General features: G+C 39.2%; 1 protein-coding gene across 4 annotated transcripts in view; it reads right to left on the reverse strand.

The window, feature by feature from the left end:
• Nucleotides 1-25,806, reverse strand: part of RTTN (rotatin) — a 202,514-nt gene that overhangs the window by 11,709 nt on the left and 164,999 nt on the right. For all 4 annotated transcript variants that reach the window (XM_034944011.3, XM_063597359.1, XM_063597361.1 and 1 more), the window contains 6 exons: nucleotides 16,105-16,210; nucleotides 15,242-15,339; nucleotides 13,943-14,020; nucleotides 9,903-10,029; nucleotides 5,744-5,946; nucleotides 2,546-2,813 (listed from right to left, as the gene is read on the reverse strand). In XM_034944011.3, coding sequence (XP_034799902.1) covers nucleotides 2,546-2,813; nucleotides 5,744-5,946; nucleotides 9,903-10,029; nucleotides 13,943-14,020; nucleotides 15,242-15,339; nucleotides 16,105-16,210 — 880 coding nt within the window. The remainder of the gene's footprint in view (nucleotides 1-2,545; nucleotides 2,814-5,743; nucleotides 5,947-9,902; nucleotides 10,030-13,942; nucleotides 14,021-15,241; nucleotides 15,340-16,104; nucleotides 16,211-25,806) is intronic.

Genomic DNA, 25,806 nt, shown 5'->3' on the forward strand with positions numbered 1-25,806 from the left:
AGCATACAACCTTGGCAAATGCACTTGGGGCAAAATAATTTTCTACATAATTCTTACTTGTCTGGGCAAGACTTTCAATCAAAACTGGACTGGAAGTTTCTATCTTTTCAGTTTTTTTGATTATTTTGAGGTGCATTTTAATACAGCCTGTCTAGCATGTTATTGTCGTTTTCAGAGGAGACTTAGTCTGGCATTGCCAGAAACAAGGAATTTTCCAGATCTTTTTTTTTTTTTTTTTGGAGACGAAGTCTCACTCTGTTGCCCAGGCTGGAGTGCAGTGGTGCGATCTTGGCTCACTGCAACCTCCGTCTCCCCAGTTCAAGCAATTCTACTGCTGGGGACTACAAGGTGCCCACCACCATGCCTGGCTAATTTTTGTATTTTTAGTAGAGGCGGGGTTTCACCATGTTGGCCAGACTGATCTCAAACTCTTGACCTCAAATGATCCACCCACCACGGTCTCCCAAAGTACTGGGATTACAGTTGTGAGCCACCATGCCAAGCCCCAGATCTATTTTTACCAGCAAGGTCAAGCTCCACTGCACACTCCACTCCTGACCATTTAAACCAGATGTGTGGGTGCTACCGATCAGAGGCAGCCTTTCCTGGGAGACTTTTAAGCTGGCTGACTCTGCTAAGGCCTCCTCCATAAATCCCCAAGTGGAAAGCGAGGCATAGCCTGTGACATCCCTTTATAGTTCCACACAGAAACTGCACAGCTGATGTCTCTTATCTTACCCCTGCCTGAAAAGCCCACTGATCTCTAGTCTGTGGGCTAGGGGAAGCTTCTCACCAAAGTTTATCCATCTGCTTTAAGCTAATGAAGGAGAAAAAGCACTGCTGACTACAAAGAAATGCTAAAAATAATTCTAGAGGGGTCTAGAAGTGGAAAATGCAGACTTCTCTCCTTCACTTCTCAAAAAGCTTGACCTTTTTCCAACTCTCAATAATAAACTGGAGTAAGTAGCCCCCAAAGAAAAAAAAATCATTCTAAGAAAGGTGAATAAACAATAACAGATGTTACTGAGTAGCTGCTATATACCAAGAATGGTCACAAACACTTCACAGGCTCTCTCATTGCCCTGAGGAGGGATTATCATCACCCTCATTTTACAAATGTGAGGGCTGAAGCAGCTACAGTGGGAGAGGATGGAAATAAAACCAGTGATGTACATCACGCAGCAACAGAGAACGCAGCATCAGCACAGCAGCCACCGGAAAGCAGAGTGCAAAATCCACAGTAAGGTTAGGTCTGCTACAAGCTAACTGAACTTTAAACATCCTTCTATATCATATCTAGCAGTTGATTATCAGAATGCTTTTCAGAAAAATAGAATCACAACTATATACACCACAAAATGTAAGAAGAATCATTTTCGTACACTTAGAAAACCCTTGATTTCACAGAAAAATGCTTCTGAGAAAAGTTTAAGTGAAAAACATGAAAAAACAAGAGAATGAATCTATCTTAAACATTTATCATGTACCAGAAATAGCGCTAGGCACCTTATATGTGTTTATAAACTGATTCTTACCAAACCAAGAAGAGTGGGCTTCTTTTATAGATGAAGAAGCTGGGCCCAGCGAGGCTGCACCAGGCGATGCTGGAGTGATGCCCTGGTGCTGGCATTCAAGACCAGGTGTGTAGGGGTCTGGAGCCTACCTTCTGTTTTTCACTAGAACACATGTCTTTTATAAAACTCACTCCCCACGAAATTCACATACTCCTCACAGAGATAACACATGGTTGCAGAAAAAGATCTTTCCGATTCTTTTTGCTTCAATTTTTTCCTGAATCCTTACCAATCCTCGCCTCCATCTGTCCTACATCTGAGAATGAAGTCTCTGCGAGGCTCACTGCACCATCTGATCTCAAGCCCTGAACTCTCTCCGGTCTGCTTGGGATCTCTCTCAATCATCAAATATTTATTGAGTGCTCGCTAGTTGCAGGCACAATTCTAGGTGCTACACATAAACAAAGCAGACAAAAACCTCCTGACCCCATAAGAGCTTACCTTCTAGTGTGGGAAGACTAGGAATAGACAGATACATGAAACACATAATCTATCAGATGGTGATAATACTACGGAGGGAAATAAAACCAGGAAAGGAAATAGTGAGGAGGAGGAAAGAGAAGGCCCCCTGGGTGCGGGGCTATTATATTAACACATGGTTCCTGAGAGGCTTCATTGACATAGTAGCATTTGCTTGAAGATGCAGAAGAGGGGAGCTGGAGTTAGAGGAAGAGCAAGGAGAGAGGAGAGGGAGCAGAAGGTAAGGCCAGGGAGCCCTCGTCCACGGCTCCCCTTCCTCCAGGTGTCCAGTATGTGCACTGGAATGACATGATTTGCTAACCTCAGGAGACTCCTGGAAGCCCACGGAAGGCTGAAGCCATGCCTGATTCATTCCCATGCCTTCCACAGTGCCTTGAACACAGTGGGTGCTTAATAAATGCCTAGAAAATTATTTATAAAATTATTTGGTGTTGACCTGAACAGTCTATGAATAACTACATATATAAATGTATGTGTGTGTGAATACTTACCATTAGCCAGGATCTTGGGTTTATTAGCAGGACTGAAGCAAACATTATGAAAGATAAGAAGAGGCAATAAAGGGCTGCTCTTGTGCTTGTATTTGCTCATCTCTGTTAGTAAGTCTAGACAGCCATCAAGCCTCAGAATCATTTGTTGCCCATCTTCTCCAGATGATATATTCAGGAGTAACTTCAACCAAAGAATAGTCAGATTACTTAGATGTTTATTTCCTCCTTTTGGCAATGCTAGAGAGAGGAAGTTCTGTAAGAAGTTACTCTGTGGATAAATAGAGAGAATATTATTTTCTTCTCATCTTTTTCATTATTTTCCTAGTCCCTTGGTGACCAATTAACTAACATTCTGATATACTCTTCCCCTACATTAATTTCTCCTTCTTTCTAACAGCTTCTGAATACTCCATCTATATTATTTCCAAGCATAAGTGAAAAAGGTAAGAAGAACAAAATAGTGCTCAAGTTTTAATTCCTGCTAATTATTTCCTCATGATGGATGAAGTATACTATAGTTAACTCTTAATTATTTAGAATTGGTAATTAAGTTTGGAGATTATTTCAGGGCTCTTGAGTTTTCTCTTCTCTCTGCCTTCTGGTGATTTTGCTATTAAAAGCTACCCTGTGGAAGGAAAAAAGGCAAAAATCCAAATCAGTCTTGAATACTAGTTAACAACTCTGGAAGTAGTGAGGGTATTTTGAATCATTATAGCTACAGGTGTTGTTGTTGTTTTTATCAAATCTATAGATACATCTTACATTCACTTTATCCCAGGTACTTATCATTACAAGTAAGAATTTCTGATGGCTACACGTCATTCTATTATGCTTATAGATGAGAAAGCTCTATTATTTGAACTGTAAGAGTCTTTTCAACCTCCAAATAAAGCCCCTTCCAAAAAACCCCACCAAACCCTTAACTATAAGAAAGATAATAAATTATTGCTTAGACTAATCTATATGCAAAGTATAAAAGTGCTGCATCAAGCTGCAGCCCATGGCAGCATGGAAACCACAGTTAGGTGGACATTTTAGAAATGAAATGCAATCACTTAACTTTTATGATTGCACAGAATAACTCTTCTCTCTCTCTGTTTAAATCTACTCCAGTTTATCTCTTAGGTTTTCCTAGACCAAAATCAAGATGTTGGCTTTAATCTATAAAATAAACTTAACGTTTTTATACAAAAGGACTCTGAGTGTTAAGAATGAAATGAGCTACAGAAATATTATCAACATTACCCACACAATAAGTAAACTGTAAAATTACATGCCCACTTTCAGCTGCATTTGCTGTCACTCACACCTACTCTCAGCCAAATTGACAGTTTTTAGATTCAACCCTTGCTGGATTTGGGACTGACAAGGGTGATAAAGTAGATGTCAGTGCTCTCAAATATAAATGTGCTGTGGGCACTCCTTTTTTTTTTTTTTTGCTGCTTCTAAAGATGTTTTCAGACAATTTCCTACACCAGGTAGAATATGTAGAGATGTATACCATGGTAGAAAAAAAAAACAAACAAGCAGGATATTTCGGAGCCTGAGTTGTACAATACCACCTGCTGCATTTTCTATGTCCTACAGATGGGTAATGAAGAAGTAGAAGTGTTAAGTGTCTGGGCTCATTATTACTTAATGCAGCAGAGGAAGTCTCAGGCATTTCCTAATTACAGCAGAGGAAAAAGACTTGATTAATCCGTCCCTGGAAAGAGAGTCTGATCACACTTCATCAAAATATTCTTAAGTATAGCACTAGAATAACAGATTAAGAGTTGAACATATCTTAGAGATTATTTTGTTAAACCCAAATGAAGCTGAAAGAGAATAGGTCTCCAGCTCAAAGTCACAGACCAGACTCGAGATTGGCACTTACATTCCTTCTGGGTGCTCCCACTTAGCTTCCCACCAACATGCTCTATAAGGAAGTGGTGGAAAGCACTGCCCCCGCTCTGCTCTCACATATGCAGAATCTCTCATTCTTATGGATGCTAATCACATATATCCAGTTCAAGAGAATGTCTCATTTTGGAAGTGATGCATGTATATGAATACATATATGAAGAAAATATATTCAAATATATATACATATATGACATACATGAACATATACATGAAGAAAATATCCAGCCATGTGCTGGTAAATAAACAACTGATTGTGGTGAGGGTAGAAAAGATCCAAGATTTGTACAGTTCGCTGAATTACGTGGTGTGATATGCCCACTGTGGCTGATTTCAAAATAACAATGTAACATCAACTGGAATTTTTATAAAATTTCTGCAAATTTAAGATGACACTCATGAGTCAGTAGGAGGCTGGCTCCAACGTGCCACTGAAAACATCTTTCCTTGGTAAGATTGATCTTTCCATTTCCTTAGAAAGACCGAACTTTCTATTTATGTGGTGATAACAAAGTATCTTCTGAGGAGTTCAGGGAGAAGAAACAGTAGAGGAAAAGGAGACTCAATTCTTATAAATGCTCTCAACTTTTGCAATTTATCTTGGCCTTCAAGTAAAAGAAATGGAAACACTCAAATTACAATACTAGTAAGTAGTATATAATCTGATTACATTCAAATTTGAAGGGATTTTCCCAATTAGGGATTCTGTTTATACACATCTAAATACAGAATATAAGTGCACATGTGTACTAGAATTTATTTAACTCATTACATCCCTTTTAAATTACCTTAAGTTAAAATCAGTGATGAGAAGTCTAGATTGGGAACTGGAATCCTAGAGAACTGATAAAATTGCTTAACATGCCATAAGGAAGTTAAGTCTAACTGGGGGAAGTGGGCTGTGATTTCATAAACCATTTTGTCAATGAAATTAAACTGAAATTGTTACTGCCCAATTTGGTCTGTTTAAAGACCAATATATTACTTTTATTATTTCCAATAAATGTAAGACGGCTATCTTTCTAAAACCCTCATCTTTGAGAATAAAACACAATCCGAAAGCTAAGAAGATAAATGAGAAGGAAGTGGTATGACTCTACTCTAGCTCCTGTCCTTCTGCACGTGTCATCTATCAACTGGCTTTAAACAAAGTGAACCTCTTACCCCTTTCATAATCCTTTAAAATAAAATGCCTCAAAATCATAATAATCTTAGAAATTGAGTTGTAAACTTTTGATTGGAAAGATTATTTCACTGAGTACCCTTTTAAGATATGTGGGGAGTTTAAGTGCGTACCTTCTGAATTACTCCTTTACAGTCATGCGACAAGGCCAGGTTTGAAAGAAGCATAAAAACCATCTGCTGAACCGTGGTGTTCTCCAGTGGCATCTGGGAAGCCAACTTTAGGATACACAGCATCAGAGAGTTGCTCACGGCTCCTCTATGTGTAGCTTGAACAGGGTGTTGTCCACAACTTGACCAACAAAGAGAACTGCAACCTTCAAAAATAACAGCCTATCACAATGTCTTCTCAGTTTCCCTGTTTAGTTTTTGAAGACACTAAGTGGCAAAGCATATCTGTCTAACAAAATGACTAGGCCATTAACCTGTGAACTGCAAATTAGCAATGGAGGCTAATGTTGGTGTCTACAGTCAACCTAATAGATATACTGTCCTCACTGAGGGCCTAATTATCTCACTAAAGCACTTTAAGACACTAGGTTTATTTTTTAAAAAAGAATAAAATAAACATACTAGGGTTTTTAATAGTTGCTAAAGAAAACATCTAAATAAAGGCCTGTGTAAAGGAACAGAATTTTAGAAATGGGAGATAACTTGTCTAATGCCTTCATTTTACATAACATACAAATAAGGAACATAATATCCCTGGGAAAGCGGACAAAACAAATACTATTTTCTATATTTGGTCAACAAAGATATGGAGCTCAGAAAAGCCAGTTTGTTGTTCAAGGTCATACAGCTTAGCATGGCAGGAGCCAAAAGTGGCATCTACAGGCTTTCCAGGGTTCAGTGTTTCTCAGGAAATTAAGTAACTGAATGAGACTTATTGAGGGAGAAAAAAAAATTAGAAATACATTTTAATGTTAAATCAATAATACTGTATTATACATAAACCTAAGGTATAATTGACTTGTCAAAGTTCATACGAGGAGGCCAACTTAAGTATAAACTGATCAGAATCAAATACATTCTGTAAAAGAAACTCATAAAAGATGAGTAAACAAACAAAAGATATACTAGTGGAGCTGGAAAATGCACTGAAAGGAGACATTCCCACCAGACCTAAGGAATGGAGAAAGTTAACAGCACAGAATGAAGGCAAGGACAATCCTGTACACATATGCTTCAATGACAGTTCAAGTTCAAGAGCTTGAAGGTCTGTTTATATCTCTTTGTGCTGACTGGAGACAACCTGAGTTGGGTATCAAAATGGACAGCTCCAGAGGTGTCAGATTATTCAAAGGAATAAGCCATCATCAGCATCTGGCAGATTATTCAAAGGAATAAACCATCATCAGCATCTGGCAGATTATTCAAAGGAATAAACCATCAACAGCATCTGGCAGTAACTAGATGGGCTCCTTAACTGTTTTGAGTTCCAGTCCCTTCTCTGTATAACCTTTGATATTCAGAGACCCCAGTTGCTGGGCTACTGAGTGTTGTTAGAAGAAAGCACAAAAACTTGCTAGTCAAATCTTAAATTTATGACCATAAATTTAATAAAATTTAAATCTTAAATTTATGACCATAAATTATGACCATAAATTCTAATTTATTTTCTTAAATTTATGACCATAAGTGGTACTTAACACTGCCAGCAATCCTACTTTGCTTCTCCAGCGTGTTTACTTTCCTTCCTCTAAAAACAGCTACTTCACACTTTCTCCTCTTCTCACATCATCTCTACTCCTTGTCTTTGCTCATTCTTAGTGGTCAGTGTTCTCTCCTAAATGAAGAAAGCAGAAGTATTCAAAATGGGAATTTTCTCATCATTCCCATCAAGTCTATCAGCCCTCCTAAATCCACATCCTTCCTCTCAGCCTTCCCTCTGCTTCTGTTGTCAGCTGTGCTCTAGCTCTCACCTCTCTTACCTACTCAGGCTGGGCTCTTACCTGCACTCTTTCCTGCACCTCATTCTCCCAATCCCTTAAGTTAATAAACATGCCTTAAAAACATACATCTTTAAAAACAAGCAAAAACTCCTCCTTTGACTCCACATCTGTCTCTTGCTGTTGCTCCATTTCTTTGTCGTCTTAAGAGTAGAACATTTTGGAAAAGCTGTCTCCTCTACTTCTTCATCTTCTCTCCTCAACTCACACTAAGTAGGTTTCTGTTCTGGCACTGCACTAAAATTACCCTCAAGGTCCAAAAGAACATCAATACTGCTAAGTCCAACAGCCATTTTTTCTATCCTCATTTTAGCAGAATTTTCGATAGCATTCCACACAACTGAGCATGCCCTTCTCTGACTTTCTGTGACTGTGCACTGTTATCTCATTGGCTGCTCCTTCTCTTTTTTTTCTGCTGGTTTCTCATCTTTTGATTAACTCCAAATGTTGATGTGCCTCAGAACTTGGTCATGGGTTTCTGCTTCTCCATCTACACATTCTCCCTGGGTAATCGCAAACAGCCACATGGCTTTAAATACAATCTACATGACAACGACTCCTGTGGTAGCCAGCCTCCAAGATGGTCCCAGTGGCGCCTGCCTCTGTACCAGGGTTGGTATGTGTGACCCACAGGAGCTAGGAGTGCTGTTCAGTTACTTCTGAGACTGGATTATAAGAGACTATAACTTCTGCCCTCAGCCCACTCATTCTGGGTCGTTTGAGACAGCCCTAAGTAGCAAGGAATTGAGGCTCCCATAGTCACACTGGATCCTCTATCCCAGTCAAGACTTCAGATGATTGCAGAGACTCTGAGCGAGGACCACCCAGATTAGCCACTCCCAGATTCCTGAGCCACAGAAGCCGTGGCATAATGAAATGATTAATGTTTGCAGATGCTAAATTTTAGAGTAATTTCTTTTGTAGCAATAAATAACTAATAATATTCCCAACATTTTAAATCTTCAAACTTACCTCTACACTCCATTGAATTCAACTCCAGCTTACTATTTTCACTTGAGTGAACATCAACACCTTAGACTTAACAAGACCAAACAGAACTCTTGATTCCTACTACTTTCTCACTTCAAGTCTGCTTCTTTTAAATCTTCCCCATTTTAGTAAATGGCACTACTGTGCACTCAGGCTCATTTCTCCAAATGAAGTTCACCCCGGACACCTTTTTTTCCTTCCTACCTCCCACAACAGGTATCCTTGACTCTACCTTTGAGCTATATACTGAATCTGTCTACTTCTCTCAATCTCTCCAGCTACCACTCAAGCCCAAGCCACCATTATATCTCCATGACAAGTCTCCCTGCTTCTAGACTTGCTCCCAATCATTCATTCTCCACATACCACCCAGGGCAATTTTTCTTTTCTTTTCTTTTCTTTTCTTTGTGAGACAAAGTCTCACTCTGTTGCCCAGGCTGGAGTATAGTGGTGTGATCTCGGCTCAATGTAACCTCCGCTTCCTGGGTTCAAGTGATTCTCCTGCTTCAGCCTCCTGAGTAGCTGGAACTACAGGCATGCACCACCACGCCTGGCTAATTTTTGTGTTTTTAGTAGAGACAGGGTTTCCTCATGTTGGCCAGGCTAGTCTCAAACTCCAGACTTCAAGTGATCCGCCTGCCTGGGTCTCCCAAAGTGCTGGCATTACAGGCATGAGCCACCGCACCCAGCCTAATCCTTCTTAAACACAAATTAAATCATGCCACTCACCAGCTTACAACTGTCAAGGTCATCCTGTTACACTCACATAAAAATCCAAACTCCCTACTCTAGCCCCTGAGGCCCTACATGACCTGTCCTCCTATGTCATTTCAGATCACTCTCACCAGAACTCACAATGCATGGCCCACCACAGGCTCTTGATAAAATGTCTATCAAGTGCATGAGCGAAAGAGGAGCCCTAGTGATATCAAGTATCACCAGACCAACTGTTATGAGAACTAACTTTCAACATGCCAGTCTCCTGCTCTAGAATCTATGAGAAGTTCTAACCTTCACGTGGCTTTTGAGGTCTTACATCATAATTTTTATCCTCTCAATTTTCCTACTAAACTCAATTTCCCATTGCCAGATAATCAGACCAGTCCTCCCTCTCTATTCCCTGCACTGCCAATGACTCTCTCATGTCAACAAACACACTAAAATATCTGTCTGCTCTCATAATACCTACAAGAAAGCTTGCCTTTGCCCATCATATCCTCAATAATTCAGAGAAATACTTCAAAATATGTATTAGTTTTTCCAGTCCACCTTAACAACATTTATAAAACTAGTATTTTGGTATATTATTGAAAGGCAGTATTGGATCCTATTACCATTTGGAAAATTTGCAGTATAGACACAAAGGAGCTGCAGAGAAATTTGCATCAATGAATCATCCATCAAAATCCAAGGCCAGAGAGAGTGCAAGACAGGGACAAGGTGAGCTTCAAGAGCTGCTTCCTGTTGAAGGAAGGGAAAAAGACAGCATTAGTCTGAATATATGAAAATATAACATTAAAATCAAAACAACAACAGAAAGCCATCAACATAAGACCCAAGGAGAACCCTGTGGATGGCTTCAGCATCCTGCCCCAGCCCCACTGGGCTCCACACATGGCTGCCCTGACCATGAGCCTGACCAATCTTAGGACGTCGCTTCAACACCAGGGTGGTTAAGATGTACCACTAAGGTAGGAAGCACAGAAAATAGCCTGTGTAACATGTAAATTAAACAGCAAAGTGATATCTCACAACACTGAATAAATTCCTGTAAATGCTATGAACTGGCCAAGAAGTGAGAATTTCTGGTTAAGTAAACATTCTGATCAACTCTGAGTCCTCTTTGCCCACCCTCTCTCCCTCTCCTTCTCTCTCTCTGTGTGTGTATGTGTGTATATACTCAAAGTAAATTACAGTTTTTGAGTAATTTGAATATATAAAATTCAGTCTAAATATGATAAATTGATAAATTCTGAAGTAACTCAGAGTCTTTATTACAAAGATCAGTTACCCCGGGACAATATTGCAGATAAAATATAGCTGTTTAAGTGCAGCAATATCTATTTTAAATGAACAAGAATTCCGAGGTAATTTGTAGACCCATGATTATGCACGTGAGCATGCACATAAATACACACACCCTATACAATTTCACATAGCATCAAGTGGCAGAAGAGGAGAAGTGATTCCCAATGTTCAACACTCTCCGTAAGCACTGAAGTCATTCCCAGTGCTTTCCCTAAAGTTCTTCCCTTGTTCACCACTCTCTGTGGCACACGGCCCTCCATCTGCAGCAGATGACCTTGTTTACTATTTCACAGAGAAGACAGAAACGATTAAGTACAAACTCCTTTATCTACTCTGCCATTCTGTCCACATAGTTTATCTGTATTTTCATCCATTCATCCTTCCTGTCTGCCTGGTAGTGACAAAGAGGTGTTCCACTTCTTGCCTGCCAGAGACTGATACATCCATCTGTGTTCTGAAACACAGCTCTTCCTGTCTCCTCAGGGATCTTAATCCACCAGTTAGTTCTCCTCTTGCTATCTCTTAAACAACTCGTCCCCAATTTGCTCATTTCTGTGCCTGTATTCAAGTAGTTTACATGTTAAGAGAAACAAACATACTCATTTCCTTTCATCTTATATGTCCTAAATTATTAATGCCACTTTTCATGACCAAACTTCTACATTATTATTGCTGTAATTTCCCTGCCTCACATTTAATCTTTAGCTCATTTCCGTTTATTTTCTGCCCTGATGATTCTATTGAGGTCACTTCTACTTTTGTGGTTGCCAACAATGCTTAAGCACGGTGGCATTTGCTATATGTCTCTTAATTTCCATGCTGCTGCTCTATCCTGGATCATTTCTGATAGAGTCTGGATATTTGTCCCTGCCCAAATCTCATGTTGAATTGTAATCCCCAGTGCTAGAGGTGAGGCCTGGTGGGAGGTGTTTATATCTTGGGGGCGGATTCCTCATGGCTTGGTGCTTTCCTCAAGACAGTGAGTGATCTCATGAGATCTGGTCATTTAAAAGTGTGTGGCACTTCCTCGCCAGCTCTCTCACTCTTGCTCCAGTTCTAGTAATGTGATGTGCCTGTTCCCCTTTTGCCTTCTTGTCATGATTGGAAGCTTCCTGAGGCCTCCTCAGAAGCAGACGCCACTGTGCTTCCTCTATACCCTGCAGAACTGTGAGCCAATTAAACCTCTTTTCTTTAATAAATTACCTAGTCTCAGATATTTCTTCATAGCAAGGCAAGAACGGCCTAATGCAATCTCCAAATTCCTTCTCCAGTATTCCCTTCTCAGTTGTTTTCTGCCCCCTCTTAAATGTTCCTATTTTCCAAAGATATGACCTTGGTTTTCATTACATACTTTCTTGGGAAATTTCAACAATGGTGAGGACCACAAACACCATCTACACATTGATAACTCCTAATATCCCCAGCTTGTATCACTCCTTAGAGTCCCAGACCCATAAAATCTACAGGCCACAAGCCATTTTTTACCTGGATGCCCCAAAGACTCTTGAGGCTAGCACGTGCAAGCATGAATATCGGGTCTCTCACACCTGCGCTCTGCTCCATCATGCACTCTTAATGCATGATAATGCAGCGGCTTAAACTGGAGTTTGGAAGTCATTCTACATTCCTCCTCTTTTCAATGCCTCAAATTTACTCCCTACCCTCCTTCTCCTTTCTACCTGCTCAAGTTAAGGTGTCATCATCTCTTGTCTGGACTATGACAGTCCCCTCCGTCTAACCTTGTCCACTGTTTAATTCATTTACCTCACAGCCACCATGCTCCTTCCAGTATGAAAACCCCTTAATGTTATGCATATGCAAACAGCAGGGTGGGGTGGCAGTGGGTGACCTGGTGAATTACCCAATAGTGGCCAACTATTAATAATGAGAACATGCCATACACCTGATAAAAGCTGAAATTGAAATTAATAATCTCTACCTCCATAATATTATATTTATACTCAAGGATAATCTTAATATTCTTTGGATTTACTTCTTATTAAACAACTTAGAAATACAGAAATGCTTTGACTTATTGAGATATTACACTTTTATAAATGGCTAATGTGATACAAATTGAGCACAATATTTATAACTAGTAGCCAGGTTAGCACTTCATAAATCTTTATAGGTAGATCCCACATGTAAAGTATTCCAGAGTATTTCCCTGAATAAGGTGTCATGAATGAATATTAACTGCACATACACATGAAATTTATATATTTAAATTTACACACAAATACTGACAGTACATCCAGTCACAAGCATAATATCATAAGCATGAAGGAATCATTAAGTTTATTAATGGCACTTTTGTCTTGAGAAAAAGTTCATATAAATTCATATATAGGGAATTTTAATAAATTGTATAAATAAATACTTAATTTCCATCAAACTACTTTGAAAGATAAATTGTGAGTCATGTATCTGGCTTTTTAACATTGCTCAAGTGTGTTCAACATGTCCATTTTCCAGATGTGGTATGGTTTTTCCAGTTGTGCTCTTACCACAAGTAAGAGCAAAACAGGTAAAAATTTATAAGGCAATAAAAGCTTCTATAATTTATCTTTGCTTTCTATATTAAAGCTTTAATTTAGTATTTTTTAAAATTTTTATTTTCGTGGCCAGCTTTTATAAAGAATAATCTAGTATTTCTGCATTAAAGCATTAATCTAGTATTTCAAAAGTGTTGTAAAGCTATAGACAAAGCAAATCAGAGTGTTCAAAAGATTATATCCTCTACAGTAGCACTGATACAATGGTTTAAAACATCATCAATGCTTACAGACGAAGCAAAACATCTCAGTGATTTTTAGACAGAAGGGCCATGTAAATGGTCACAGGGAGTCAGCAGAGCTAGAAGAAACTTGCTCTCGGTGGATGTGGCCACACTAGGTAGCAGCTCTAACTATCTTCTCCTTTGAAGCAGGAAACTCTTCATTTTCTTTCCTTATAGATACAGATAGCTTCACTTATTTCCTTGAAGAGTTGTTTTGACAACCCATTTTGAAAGAATCTACCTTATAAGACACATCCAGCCATTCATTCCATATGTAAAACATTTAAAATACCTAAGAGTACAGAATGAGGCTGAAGTTTGCGAAGTTAAAGTTTCAATGATAAATCAAAACACTGATATACACAAGAAATGTAATCAGTGTTGATGAATAACGATTAGATACACACATTTCTGACAATTAACACTGAGTTTAAGGACCAATCAACTGTGTGTCTAAAAATTTAAAAGTCAGAGCTTTCCATTTTTCCTACTACATTATCTCACATAAAAATTAAACTGCTTAATACCAGTACTCCTATTAAAATTTTGAAAAGTAGTTCTACTTACTTTACATTCCTCATTTTGATAAAGACAGTTTCTTAGGAGCTGCATGGCAATGCTTAACTCTTTAATAACACCATCCTCCTATTTAAACAAAAAGCAGTTGAAAACTGTGAATGCAACAGCATACTTCACTTTTTGTGTATAGTAATTCCCTCCCCTTTGGGTCACGGGACAATGCAGGTGTGCTCTGATCATGCCCAACCACTGTAACTTTGAGGGAACTGACAGGCTAACGATCTCTGAAAGATGACCATATCTCAAGAAGCACATTCACCATGAAAAAGCTATTTCTGTTCTATCAAGCATGGAGGAACTGGGATATATGATAGCCTCCATGTTTCATCTCAATAAAGTGAGGCAGATACTGAGAGATTTTCAATCATATCAGGTGCTGGCTGACTTTCTCAATGATGAAGGGCCTTTGGCTAGGGAGGAAAAGAGGCAAAAAAAAAAAAAGAAACGATAAACATACGATCTCCTGCATCAATTACATTATTAAATAAGACTTTGTCTTGGTTTCTTATTAAATGCAGTAGAAACTAGTTATTACATAGAGTGCTGCTATAACGGCCTTACCTACACACATATATGTATATTTATATATTTATACTATTCACACACTTTCATTTGTTGAATAAGTGGGTGGCAGATCTTGTTAACCACAGTAGTTATTGTTAATCATAGCTATTATATAATAACTATGTTATTTTCAGTTTATCTGAGCATGCAGTTTAAACATGAGTCCAGCAGATTCAATGCTAGAGGAGATATTCAGAAGGCACAGGAGGAGATAAACAGAGATGAGGAATACCAGCTCTGCAACCACCCAGATTTGGGGCAAATATTAGCTCCATCAATTACCAGTTGTGTGACTATGCTGTAATGAGTGTTTGTTCATGAGATAATAAATATGAAATGTTTCAATAGTGGCTGACATATAGAAAACTCTCAATAAATTATAGTTGTTACAGATCTCATTCCTAGTTAACCTATGCTTGTTTTGAGATAAAGATTTTCTTTTTGTAGTATAAAAAATGTATCTGGCATAGTATCATGTATATGTGGATATTTCCAATGTTTGTAACAACAGTACATAATAGACAGATGTTGTCTAAAGATCTTCAAGTAAGAATTAAGACCAAAAAAAGCCAACAATCTGCTAATGTAGAAGTCTCATTAATTTATCCATCTGTACCTTTCTTCTAAATGAGACACTCATTTCAAGCTCGTGCTCATTTCCAGGCACAAGAGGACTGGAGAATGGTCTCTATATATAGCCATTCATTTATCCCAGAATGTTACCTTTTTTTTCAATGCTGCTTTCCCAGGCCTCAGAGAATCTAGGTTCAGTTGTGCATTTATGTGTTTCATCTGCTCCATGCAATTGTCTATAAGATTGGCTGAAAGACAAAATCTGCAGTAGTCAAAAGGATATTCTATTTCCAAGTACGTTATAACCACATATACCAATCAGATTCTCAAAAAGGTAACATTTTCTATTTCTGACCCACTTCATTTTAGAATTTTCAGTCAGAGATTAATGAATCAGAGGGGGGAAAAGTAAGAGGACTAAAATGCTGAAGTCCACTTGTTTTCAGTTTTTAGTAAGATACTACCCAAATCCAATTTACAACTTGAGGAATACATCATTTGTTGTAGTCGCAAATCACAATTGATATTAATGGACTTGATGTTGCCATTATTCTCTTTTAATTCTCAGATCTACATTCTCCGATTCCCAAATGAGAAATTACAACACTCAAGAGGGAAATTTATACAAAAATATGGAATCATCTGTTGCTGTTTTTACCATCAAAACTATGTGGGTTTTGTTCAGGTATGCAGTGAGTGCTTCTGGATAGTAATATTTAATTATAATGAAACTCAGTGTGTTAGCTTTTAGCTTCCCTAATATTTACATATAGGTTCTTTAGAGCAAGAACCATCACATACTAAACAAACAAAAACAAACTATGTCTAATCTTTTTATTTGAAAAGTAATGCATATTTACTGCTTCTGTATGGAAAAAAAATTATTTTTAGTGACACTGAGATTATACTACACGTTTTTTACATTTTGAGTCCAAAGAAAATTAACTTGAACAAGCAACAAAACATATGAATTGATAATGCCATCAAAACAGCTCATATGTCATGTGGCTCACCTTTCAAAGCATGTTTCTGTGCTCTTCTACTGACAGCCAGAAGTGACATCAATGCATTTGCAGCTACTCTTTTCAGGATATCTTTGGAGGATTTCCCTTCATAGCACTGCAGAGAATATAAATCAAACTGCCTTGAAGAAATATTTAATCTGGAGCAAAACTGTTGTGAATAAAGAACATTTTCTACTTAAAAGATATTGCTAGGTTTCAACTATCATGTGAAATTCACTGGATTTTGATAAATCATTAATATTTGAGAATGTTCTGCATGGATAAGACTGTATAAGTTGCTTATAATATGGAAAAGAACAACAATCATTCTTAAAGACTCATCATCTACAGAAAAAAGCTTTATTTAGCTTTCACGTAGCAAGCTCATATACTTACTCAAATTCACCAGCGCATATTGTATATATATGTGTGTACCTTATTAAAATGGGTCCTTGTAAAACTGCTGAACAGGAGAACTGTCATCAATTTCCTCCTTTCTCCTTCTGGGGACACATTCCCCTCTCTCCATTTCTATCTAACCTACCCCTATATCTCAGGTGATTTGGTTCTTTCCATCTTTCATTTCTATGGTAACATGCACCTGTCATATAACATTTTCTCAAAAAATAGTGCATAACTTTTTTGACTTTCAGAGAAATGGAAAATCATTTGTAATTCCGAAACTACTATTTCTGTATATTTCCTTTATACATTTAAATTTATGAGCTAGAAAAATTTTCACTTAAAAATTTCTAATGTGTACAAAAGTAGACACAATAACAGATTCCATACATTTTTATTAAAAAACAAAACTAGAAATTTCTGCTCCAAGATGGCCAACTAGATACAGCCAGGAGGAACATCTCCCACTGAGGGACTGGGACACCAGGAAGACTGGCACACTCCTAGCAGATCTTCAGAGGGAGGGCATCGAGAGCAGATGGAGGGAAAACACAGAGCTGGGGCTGAAGGGGGAGGAAGCTGGGGACCCTGCTCGGGGCTACCAAGCACCACAACTTGTTCCTGGCCCCCAACAACTCCTGCAGAGGGGAAAGTTGAAAAGGCCAGGAACAAAATTCGCTCTCCCCACAGGCCTCTGGAATCCTGGTAGGAAGGAACCCCTGGACCACCATGGACATTTGAGTTGTCAGGGAAAGCTGCTTAGGGAAGCAGTGGAAGCAGAACTCCAGCTGGGGCAGAGCCCAGAGAGTTTGGTATGGGAGTGTCTATAGCGGAGCACGGCCAAGGATGCCCATCCCCTTAGGCTAGACTTGCTCCCATAGGAGACTTTATCCCTAGGGGAACTGTGGGACCTCAACTCTGCAGGGTGGTCTTGCCCATGAGATGGGGCCAATCTGGTCCACCCTTTGGTCTGCTGGCTTCTCCCAGAGCCCAAGCCTAGCCACACCTGCTTGGAGTGAAGCTTCCAGGTACGGGCCCACACGGTAGCTCCTGCACTGGCAGACTGCCTGACTAGCAGAGTGCTCCAGCAGAGTGACCCCAGTGGACACGCACCAGCATTCTTCCCCCACTGCAGCCTCCTTCATGCTGCCTTGCCTGCAGGCACTCACCCATCTCATGCAATGACACACACAGGCTCAAAATAAAGGGATGGAAAAAGGCTACCAAGCAATGAAAAACAGAAAAAAGCAGGGATTGCAATTCTAATTTCAGACAAAATAGACTTTAAACCAACAAAGATAAAAAAAGACAAAGAAGGGCATTACAAATAGTAAAGGACTCAATTCAACAAGGCAACCTAGCTATCCTAAATATATATGCACTAAACACAGAAGCATCCAGATTCATAAATCAAGTTCTTAAGAGATCTTCAAAGAGATTTAGACTCCCATAGGGTAACGTGGGAGACTTCAACACCCCATTGACAGTATTAGACAGACAATCCAGGCAAAAAATTAACAAAGATATTCAAGACCTGAACTCAACACTGGACCAAATGGATCTGATAGACATCTACAGAACTCCCCACCAGAATACAACAGAGTATACATTCTTCTCATTGCCACATGGCACATACTCTAAAATCAACCACACAATCAGACACAAAACAAATTTCTGCAAATTCAAAAAAATCAAAATTATACTGATATGGTTTGGATCTGTATCCCCACCCAAATCTCATGTTCAACTGTAATCCCTAATGTTGGGAACTGGATCATTGGGGTAGATCCTTCATGAATGGTTTAGCACCATCCCTTTGGTTCTGTTCCTGTAACAGAGTTCTCATGAGATCTGGTTGTTTAAAAGTGTGTGGCATCTTGTCCCTCTCTCTTCCTCCTGCTCCCACCATGTGAGATGCCTCGCTCCCCCTTCTGCCATAATTGAAAGTTTCCTGAGGCCTTCCCAGAAGCTGAGTAGATGCCAGCACTATGCTTCCTGTACAGCCTGTGGAACCATGAGCCAATTAAACCTCTTTTCTTTATAAATTACTCCGTGTCAGGTATTTCTTTACAGCAATGTAAGAATGGTCTAATACATATACCATCCACATATACCATAGCACAATAAAAACAGAATTCAATACAAAGAAAATTGCACAAAACCATTCATTTACATTGAAATTAAGCATCCTGCTCCTGAATAACTTTTGGGCAAATAATGAAATTAAGGCAGAAATCAGTAAGTTCTTCGAAACTAATGAGAACAATGATAACATACCAGAATCTCTGGGACACAGCTAAGGCAGTGTTAACAGGAAAATTTGGAGCGCTAAATGCCCATATTGAAAAGTTAGAAAGATCTCAAGTTTGCACCTAACATCACAACTAAAAGAACTAGAGAAGAAAGAGCAAACCAACCCCAAAGCTAGTAGAACACAAGAAATAATCAGAATCAGAGCTGAAGGAGACTGAGACATGAAAAACCATTCAAAAGACCAATGAAGTGAGGAGCCAGTTTTTTGAAAAAAATAATAAAATATATGGACCACTAGGCTAGATTAATGAAGAAACAAGAAAAGATCCAAATAAACATAACGAGAAATGACAAAGGGGATATTACCACTGACCCCAGAGAAATAACCATCAGAGACAATTATGAACACTTCTATGCACACAAACTAAAAATCTAGAAGTGGACGAATTCCTGGCCACATATATCCTCCCAAGACTGAACCAGGAAGAAACTGAATCCCTGAACAGACCAATAATGAGCTCTAAAATGGAATCAGAAATAAATAGCCTGCACACCATAAAAGCCATGGATCAGATGGATTGACAGCCAAATTCTACCAGATCTATAAAGAAGAGCTGATACCATTCTTACAGACACTGTTCCCCAAAAAAATGAGAAGTAGGAACTCCTCCTCAATCCATTCTATGAGGCTAGCATCATGCTGACCCAAAACTGGCAGAGACACAACAAAAAAAAGGGTCAATATCCTTGATGAACAGCAATGCAAAAACCCTCAACAACATACTAGCAAACTGAATCCAGCAGCACATCAAAAAGCTAATCCACTACGAACAAGAAGGCTTTATCCCTAGGATGCAAGGTTGGTTCAACATACGTGCAAACAAATAAACATGATTCATCACATAAACAGAACTAGAAACAAAAATAACATGATTATCTCAACAGAGGCTTTCAGTAAAATTCAACATCTTTTCATATTAAAAACTCCTAACAAATTAGGTATTGAAGTAACATATATTAAAATAACAAGAGCCATCTATGACAAACCTGCTGTCTACATCATACTGAATGGGCAAAAGCTAGAAGCATTCCCCTTGAAAACTGGCACAAGACAAGGATGCCCTCTCTCACCATTCCTATTCAACACGGTACTGGAAGTTCTGGCCAGGGCAATCAGGCAAGAGAAGGAAATAAAGGGCATCCAAATAGGAAGAGAGGAAGTCAAATTATCCCTGTTTGCAGATGACATGATCCTATATCTAGAAAACCCCATCGTCTCAGCCCAAAAGCTCCTTAAGCTGATAAACAATTTTAGCAAAGTTTCAGGATACAAAATCAATGTGCAAAAGTCACTAACATTCCTATATACCAACAATCAAGCCGAGAGGCAAATCAGGAATGCAATCCCATTCACAACTGCCACCAAAACAAAACAAAATAAAATAAAATAAAATGCAATACCTAGGAATACAGCTAACCAGGGAGGTGAAAGATCTCTACAAGGAGAAATACAAAACACTGCTGAAAGAAATCAGTGGTGACACAAATGAATGGAAAAACATTCCATGAACATGGCTAGGAAGAATCAACATCGCTAAAATGGCCATACTGCCCAAAGCGATTTGTAGATTCAATACTATCCCTATCGAACCACCAATCACATTCTTCACAGAACTAGAAAAAACTTTTAAAATTCATATGGAACCAAAAAAGAGCCCAAATCGCCAAGGCAATTCTAAGCAAAAAGAAAAAAGCTGGAGGCATCAAGCTACTTGACTTCAAACTATACTACAGGGCTACAGTAACCAAAGCATGGTAATGGTATAAAAAATAAACACACAGACCAATGGAACAGAATACAGAGCCTAGAAATAAGGGTGTACACCTAGAACCATCTGACCTTAGACAAACCTGACAAAAACAAACAATGGGAAAAGAACTCCCTGTTCAATAAATGGTGCTGGGATAACTGACTAATTATATACATACATTGAAACTGGACCCCTTCCTTACATATATACAGAAATAAACTGAAGATGGATTAAAGACTTAAATATAAACCCCAAAACTATTAAAACGCTGGAAGACAACCTAGGCAATACCATTCTGGACACAGAAACTGGCAGAGATTTCATGATGAAAATGTGAAAAGCAACTGCAACAAAAGCAAAAATTGACAAATGAAATCTAATTAAACTAAAGCGTGTCTGCACAGCAAAAGAAACTATCAACAGAGTAAACAGACAACCTACAGAATGGGAGAAAATATCTGCAAACTATGCATCAGACAAAGGTCTAATATCCAGCAACTACAAGGAACTTAAATTTACAAGAAAAAAACAACCCCATTAAGAAGTGGGCAAAGGACACGAACAGACACTTCTCAAAAGAAGACATACACATTGCCAACAAGCACATGAAAAAAAGCTCAACATCACTGATCATTAGAGAAATGCAAATCAAAGCCACAGTAAGATACCATCTCACACCAGTCAGAATGGCTACTAAGAAGTCAAAAAATAACACACGCTGATGAGGTTGTGGAGAAAAGGGAATGCTTATACACAGTGGGACTGCAAATTAGTTCAACCATTGGGAAGGCAGTGTGGTGATTCCTCAACAAGCTAAAAAAAGGACTGCAATTCAACCCTATAATCTCATTACAGGGTATACACCCAAAGGAATATAAATCATTCTATCATAAAGACACATGAATACAAATGTTCACTGCAGCACTATCTGCAATAGTAAAGACATGGAATCAACTTAAATGCCCATCAATGGAAAACTGGATAAAGAAAATGTGGCACATATACACCATGGAATACTATGCAGCCATAAAAAAGAGTGAGATCATGTCCTCCGCATGAACATGGTTGGAGCTCGCGGCCATGATCCTTAGGAAACAATGCAGGAACAGAAAACCAAATACTGCTTGTTCTCACTTACAAGTGGGAGCTAAATGATGACAGCACCGGGACACAAAGAAGGGAACAATAGACAATGGGGCCTACCAGTGGGTGAAGGGTAGCAGGAGGGAGAGGATCAGAAAAAATAACTATTGGGTACCAGGCTTAGTACCTGGGTCATGAAATAATCTATACACCAAACCCCCGTGATACAAGTTTACCTATATAACAAACCTACACATGTACCCCGAACCTAACAGTTAAAAAAGAATCGGCTGGGTGAGTGCAGCAAGGTGGCAGAATAGAAGCCTATACTGTTTGTCCTCCCCTGACAGGAACACCAAATTTTAACAACTATATGCACACAGAAAAGCACCGTCACAAGAACCAAAAATCAGGTGAGCAATCACAGTACCTGGTTTTAATGTGTACGGCTGAAAGAGGAACTGAAAAGTGTCGGAGATACAGTCTTGAATCACCACCCCTCCCCTATCTATCAGCAGCAGCTGCCTGGTATGGCGAGCTAACTTGCACACTTGGAGGAGGGAGAGAGCAGCAACTGGGGCACTTCACACTGAATTCAGTGCTGCTCTGTCACAGTGGAGAGCAAAGCTGTGCTGGGCTCAGCCAACACCCATGCATGGAGAGATCATTTAGATCAACTGCCCAAACCAGCAGTCAGAAGTGGAGTTTCTTGGCAAGCCTTGCCACCGTAAAGCCAGTGCTCTGGGGTCCTAGGTAAACTTGAAAGGCAGTCTTGGACACAAGGCCTGCAATTCCTAGGCAACTCCTAGTATTAGGCTGGGCTTAGAGCCAGTGGACTATGGTGGCATGTGACACAGGGAGACAACAGCCAGGGCAGCTAAGGGAGGCCTTACACCATTTCTCCCTCAATCCCAGGCAGTGCGGCTCGCAGCAACAAAAGTGACTCCTTCCTTCCACTTGAGGAGGAGAGTAAACAAGACTTTGTCTTGCATCTTAGATACCAGCTCAGTCACAATAGAACAGGGCACTGGGCAGAGTCGTGAGACCCCCATTCCAGGCCCATTCCTGGATGATATTTCTAGACAAAATGTGGGCCAAGGGAACCCACTGCCTTGAAGGGAAGAAACCAGTCCTGGCAGGATTCATTACTTGCTGACTAAAGAGCCCTCAGGCCCTGAATAACCAGCAGCAATATCCAGATAGTACACCACAGGCCTTGGGCTCTGGGACGTGCTGACTTTAGGTATGACCCAGCACATTCACAGCTGTGGTGGCTACAACAAAAGACTCCTTCTGTTTGAGAAAAGCAGAGGGGAAAGTAAAGGGGACTTTGTCTTGCATCTTAGGTATCAGCTCAGCCACAGTGGGTAGAGCAACAAGTAGGCTCTTGGGCTCCCTGAATCCAGGCCGAGGCTCTTGGACAGTATTTCTGGACCATCTCTGGGCCAGAGGGGAACTGATTGTCCTGAAGGGTGAGCCCCAGGTCTGGCAACATTCGTCACAGAATGATAGAAGTGCCCTTGGGCTCTAAGTGAACATTGGCAGCAGCCTGGTAGAACTCCCATGGGACCATGGTATTAGTGGCCAAAAGGAGAGTCTCCTTTTCCGTGGAAAGGGGAGAGAAGAGCAGAAAGGACCCAGTATTGTAGTTTGAGTGCCAGGTTAGTCACATTAGAATAGAACAACAGGTAAAATTCTAAGGTTTTTGACTGTAATCCCTGGCTCACAGATAGCATCTCTGGACCTGCTCAGGGTCTGGGGGAACTTACTGCTCTGAAGGGAAGGACAGAAACCTGGCTGGCTTTGTCACCTACTGATTATGAAGTCCTAGGGCCTTGAGTGAACACAGGTAAGCAGGTAGCGACTGCAGTGGGCTTGAGAGAAACCCAGTGTTGTGTTGACATCGGGACTAATCCAGCGCAGTTCCAGTGGTGGTAGCCACAGGGATGCTAATATCACCACATCCCCAGTTCCAGGCTGCTCAGTATATATAGAGAGACTCTGTTTGTTTGGGAGAAAGTAAGGTAAAAGAACAAGAGTCTTTGCCTGGTAATCTGGAGAATTCTTCCAGATCTTATCCAAGACCACCAAGGCAGTACCTCTACAAGTCTGCAAGAAACAAAGTGTTATTGGGCTTAAGGTCCAATTCCCTTGGAATGCCTGGAAAGCCTCCTCAAGGAGGACACACACAAACAAGCCCAGACTGCAAAGACTAAAACAAATACCTAACTCTTCAATGTCCAGATACTGATGAACGTCTAAAAGTATCAAGATCATCCAGGAAAAAATGACCCCACCAAATGAACTAAAATAAGGCATCAGAGACCAAGCCTGGAGAAACAGAGATATGTGAACTTTCAAACAGAGAATTCAAAATTGCTGTGTTAGGGGAACTCAAAAGAAATTCTAAATAAGAGAAAGAATTCAGAATTTTATCAGATAAATTTAACAGAGAGATTTAAATAATTAAGAAGAATGAAACAAATTCTGGAGTTGAAAAATTCAATTGGCATACTGACAAATACATCAGTCTCATATTAGTAGAGCTGACCAAGTAAAAGAAAGAATTAGTAAACTTGAAGGCAAGCTATTTGAAAATACACAGTCAGGGGAAGGAGACAAAAGAAAAAGGAGAATAAAGAAGAATGAAGCATGCCTATAAAACCTAAAAAATAGCCTCAAAAGGGCAAATTTAAGACAAAGAGATAGTGGTAGAAAGTTTATTCAAAGGGATAATATCAGAGAACTTACAAAACCTAGAGAAAGATCAATATTCAAGTACAAGAAGGTTAGAGAACACCAAGCAGATTTAACCCAAAGAAGACATTTAAGATATTTCATAATCAAACTCCTAAAGGTCAAGGATAAAGAAAAGATCCTAAAAGCAGCAAGAGAACAGAAACAACATACAATGGACCTCCAATATATCTGGAAATGTTACAGGTCACGAGAGAGTGGCATGACATATTTCAAGCGCTGAAGGGAAAAAAAATAAAACAAAACAACAAAAAAACTTTACCCTAGAATAGTACATACGATGAAACTATCCTTCAAGTATGAAGAGAAATAAAAACCTTAGACAAACAAAAGCTGAAGGATTTCAACAACACCAGACCTGTCCTACAAGAAATAGTAAAGTGAGTTCTTCAATCTGAAATAAAAGAATGTTCGTGAGCAAGAAGAAATCATCTGATGTTACAAAACTCACTGGTAATAGTAAGCACGCAGAAAAACAGAAACTACTGTAACACTGTAATGGTGTTGTGTAAACTACTCTTATCTTAAGTAGAGTCTAAATTATGAACCAATCGAAAATAATAACTACAGCAACTTTTTAAGACAAAGACAGTACAATAAGACATAAAGAGAAACAACTAAAAGTTAAAAAGCAGGGGAGATAAAGTTAAAGTGTAGAGTTTTTATTAGTTTTCTTTTGCATGTGTGCTTGTTCATGCAATCAGTACTAAGCTGTCATTAGTTTAAAATAATGGGCTATAAGAAGGTATTTGCAAGCCTCATCATGGTAACCTTTTACCAAAAACAATACAAATGGAGACACAAAAACTAAGAAGAAATTAACATACCACCAAAGAAAATCATCTTCACTAAAAGAAAGACAGAAGGAACTAAAGAAGAATGAGATCACAAAACAATTAGAAAACAAATAACAAAACGGCAGAAGGCAGTCCCTACTTGTCAATAACAACATTCAGTGTAAATGGACTATGGACTAAACTCTACAATAAAAACACACAGAGTGGCTGAAGGGATGAAAAAACAACGCCCACTTATCTGTTGCCTATAAGAAACATATTTCACCAATAAAAATATATACAGACTGAAAATAAAGGGATGGAAAAAGACATTCCATGCCAATGAAAACAAAAAAAAATTGGGAGTAGCTATACTTAGACAAAATAGATGTCAAAACAAAAACTGTAAGGACAGACAAAGAAGATCATTATATAATGATAATGCAGTCAATGCAGCAAGAGGATACAATGATTGTGAGTATATATGAACCCATCACTGGAGCACTGAGATATATAAAGCAAATATTAGAACTAAAGAGAGAGCGAGATCTCAAGACAATAATGGCTGGAGACTTCAACACCCTACTTTCAGCATTGAACAGACAGATCTTCCAGACAGAAAATCACCA

Source organism: Pan paniscus, chromosome 17, assembly GCF_029289425.2.
Source record: "Pan paniscus chromosome 17, NHGRI_mPanPan1-v2.0_pri, whole genome shotgun sequence".
Classification (NCBI taxonomy): Eukaryota; Metazoa; Chordata; class Mammalia; order Primates; family Hominidae; genus Pan; species Pan paniscus.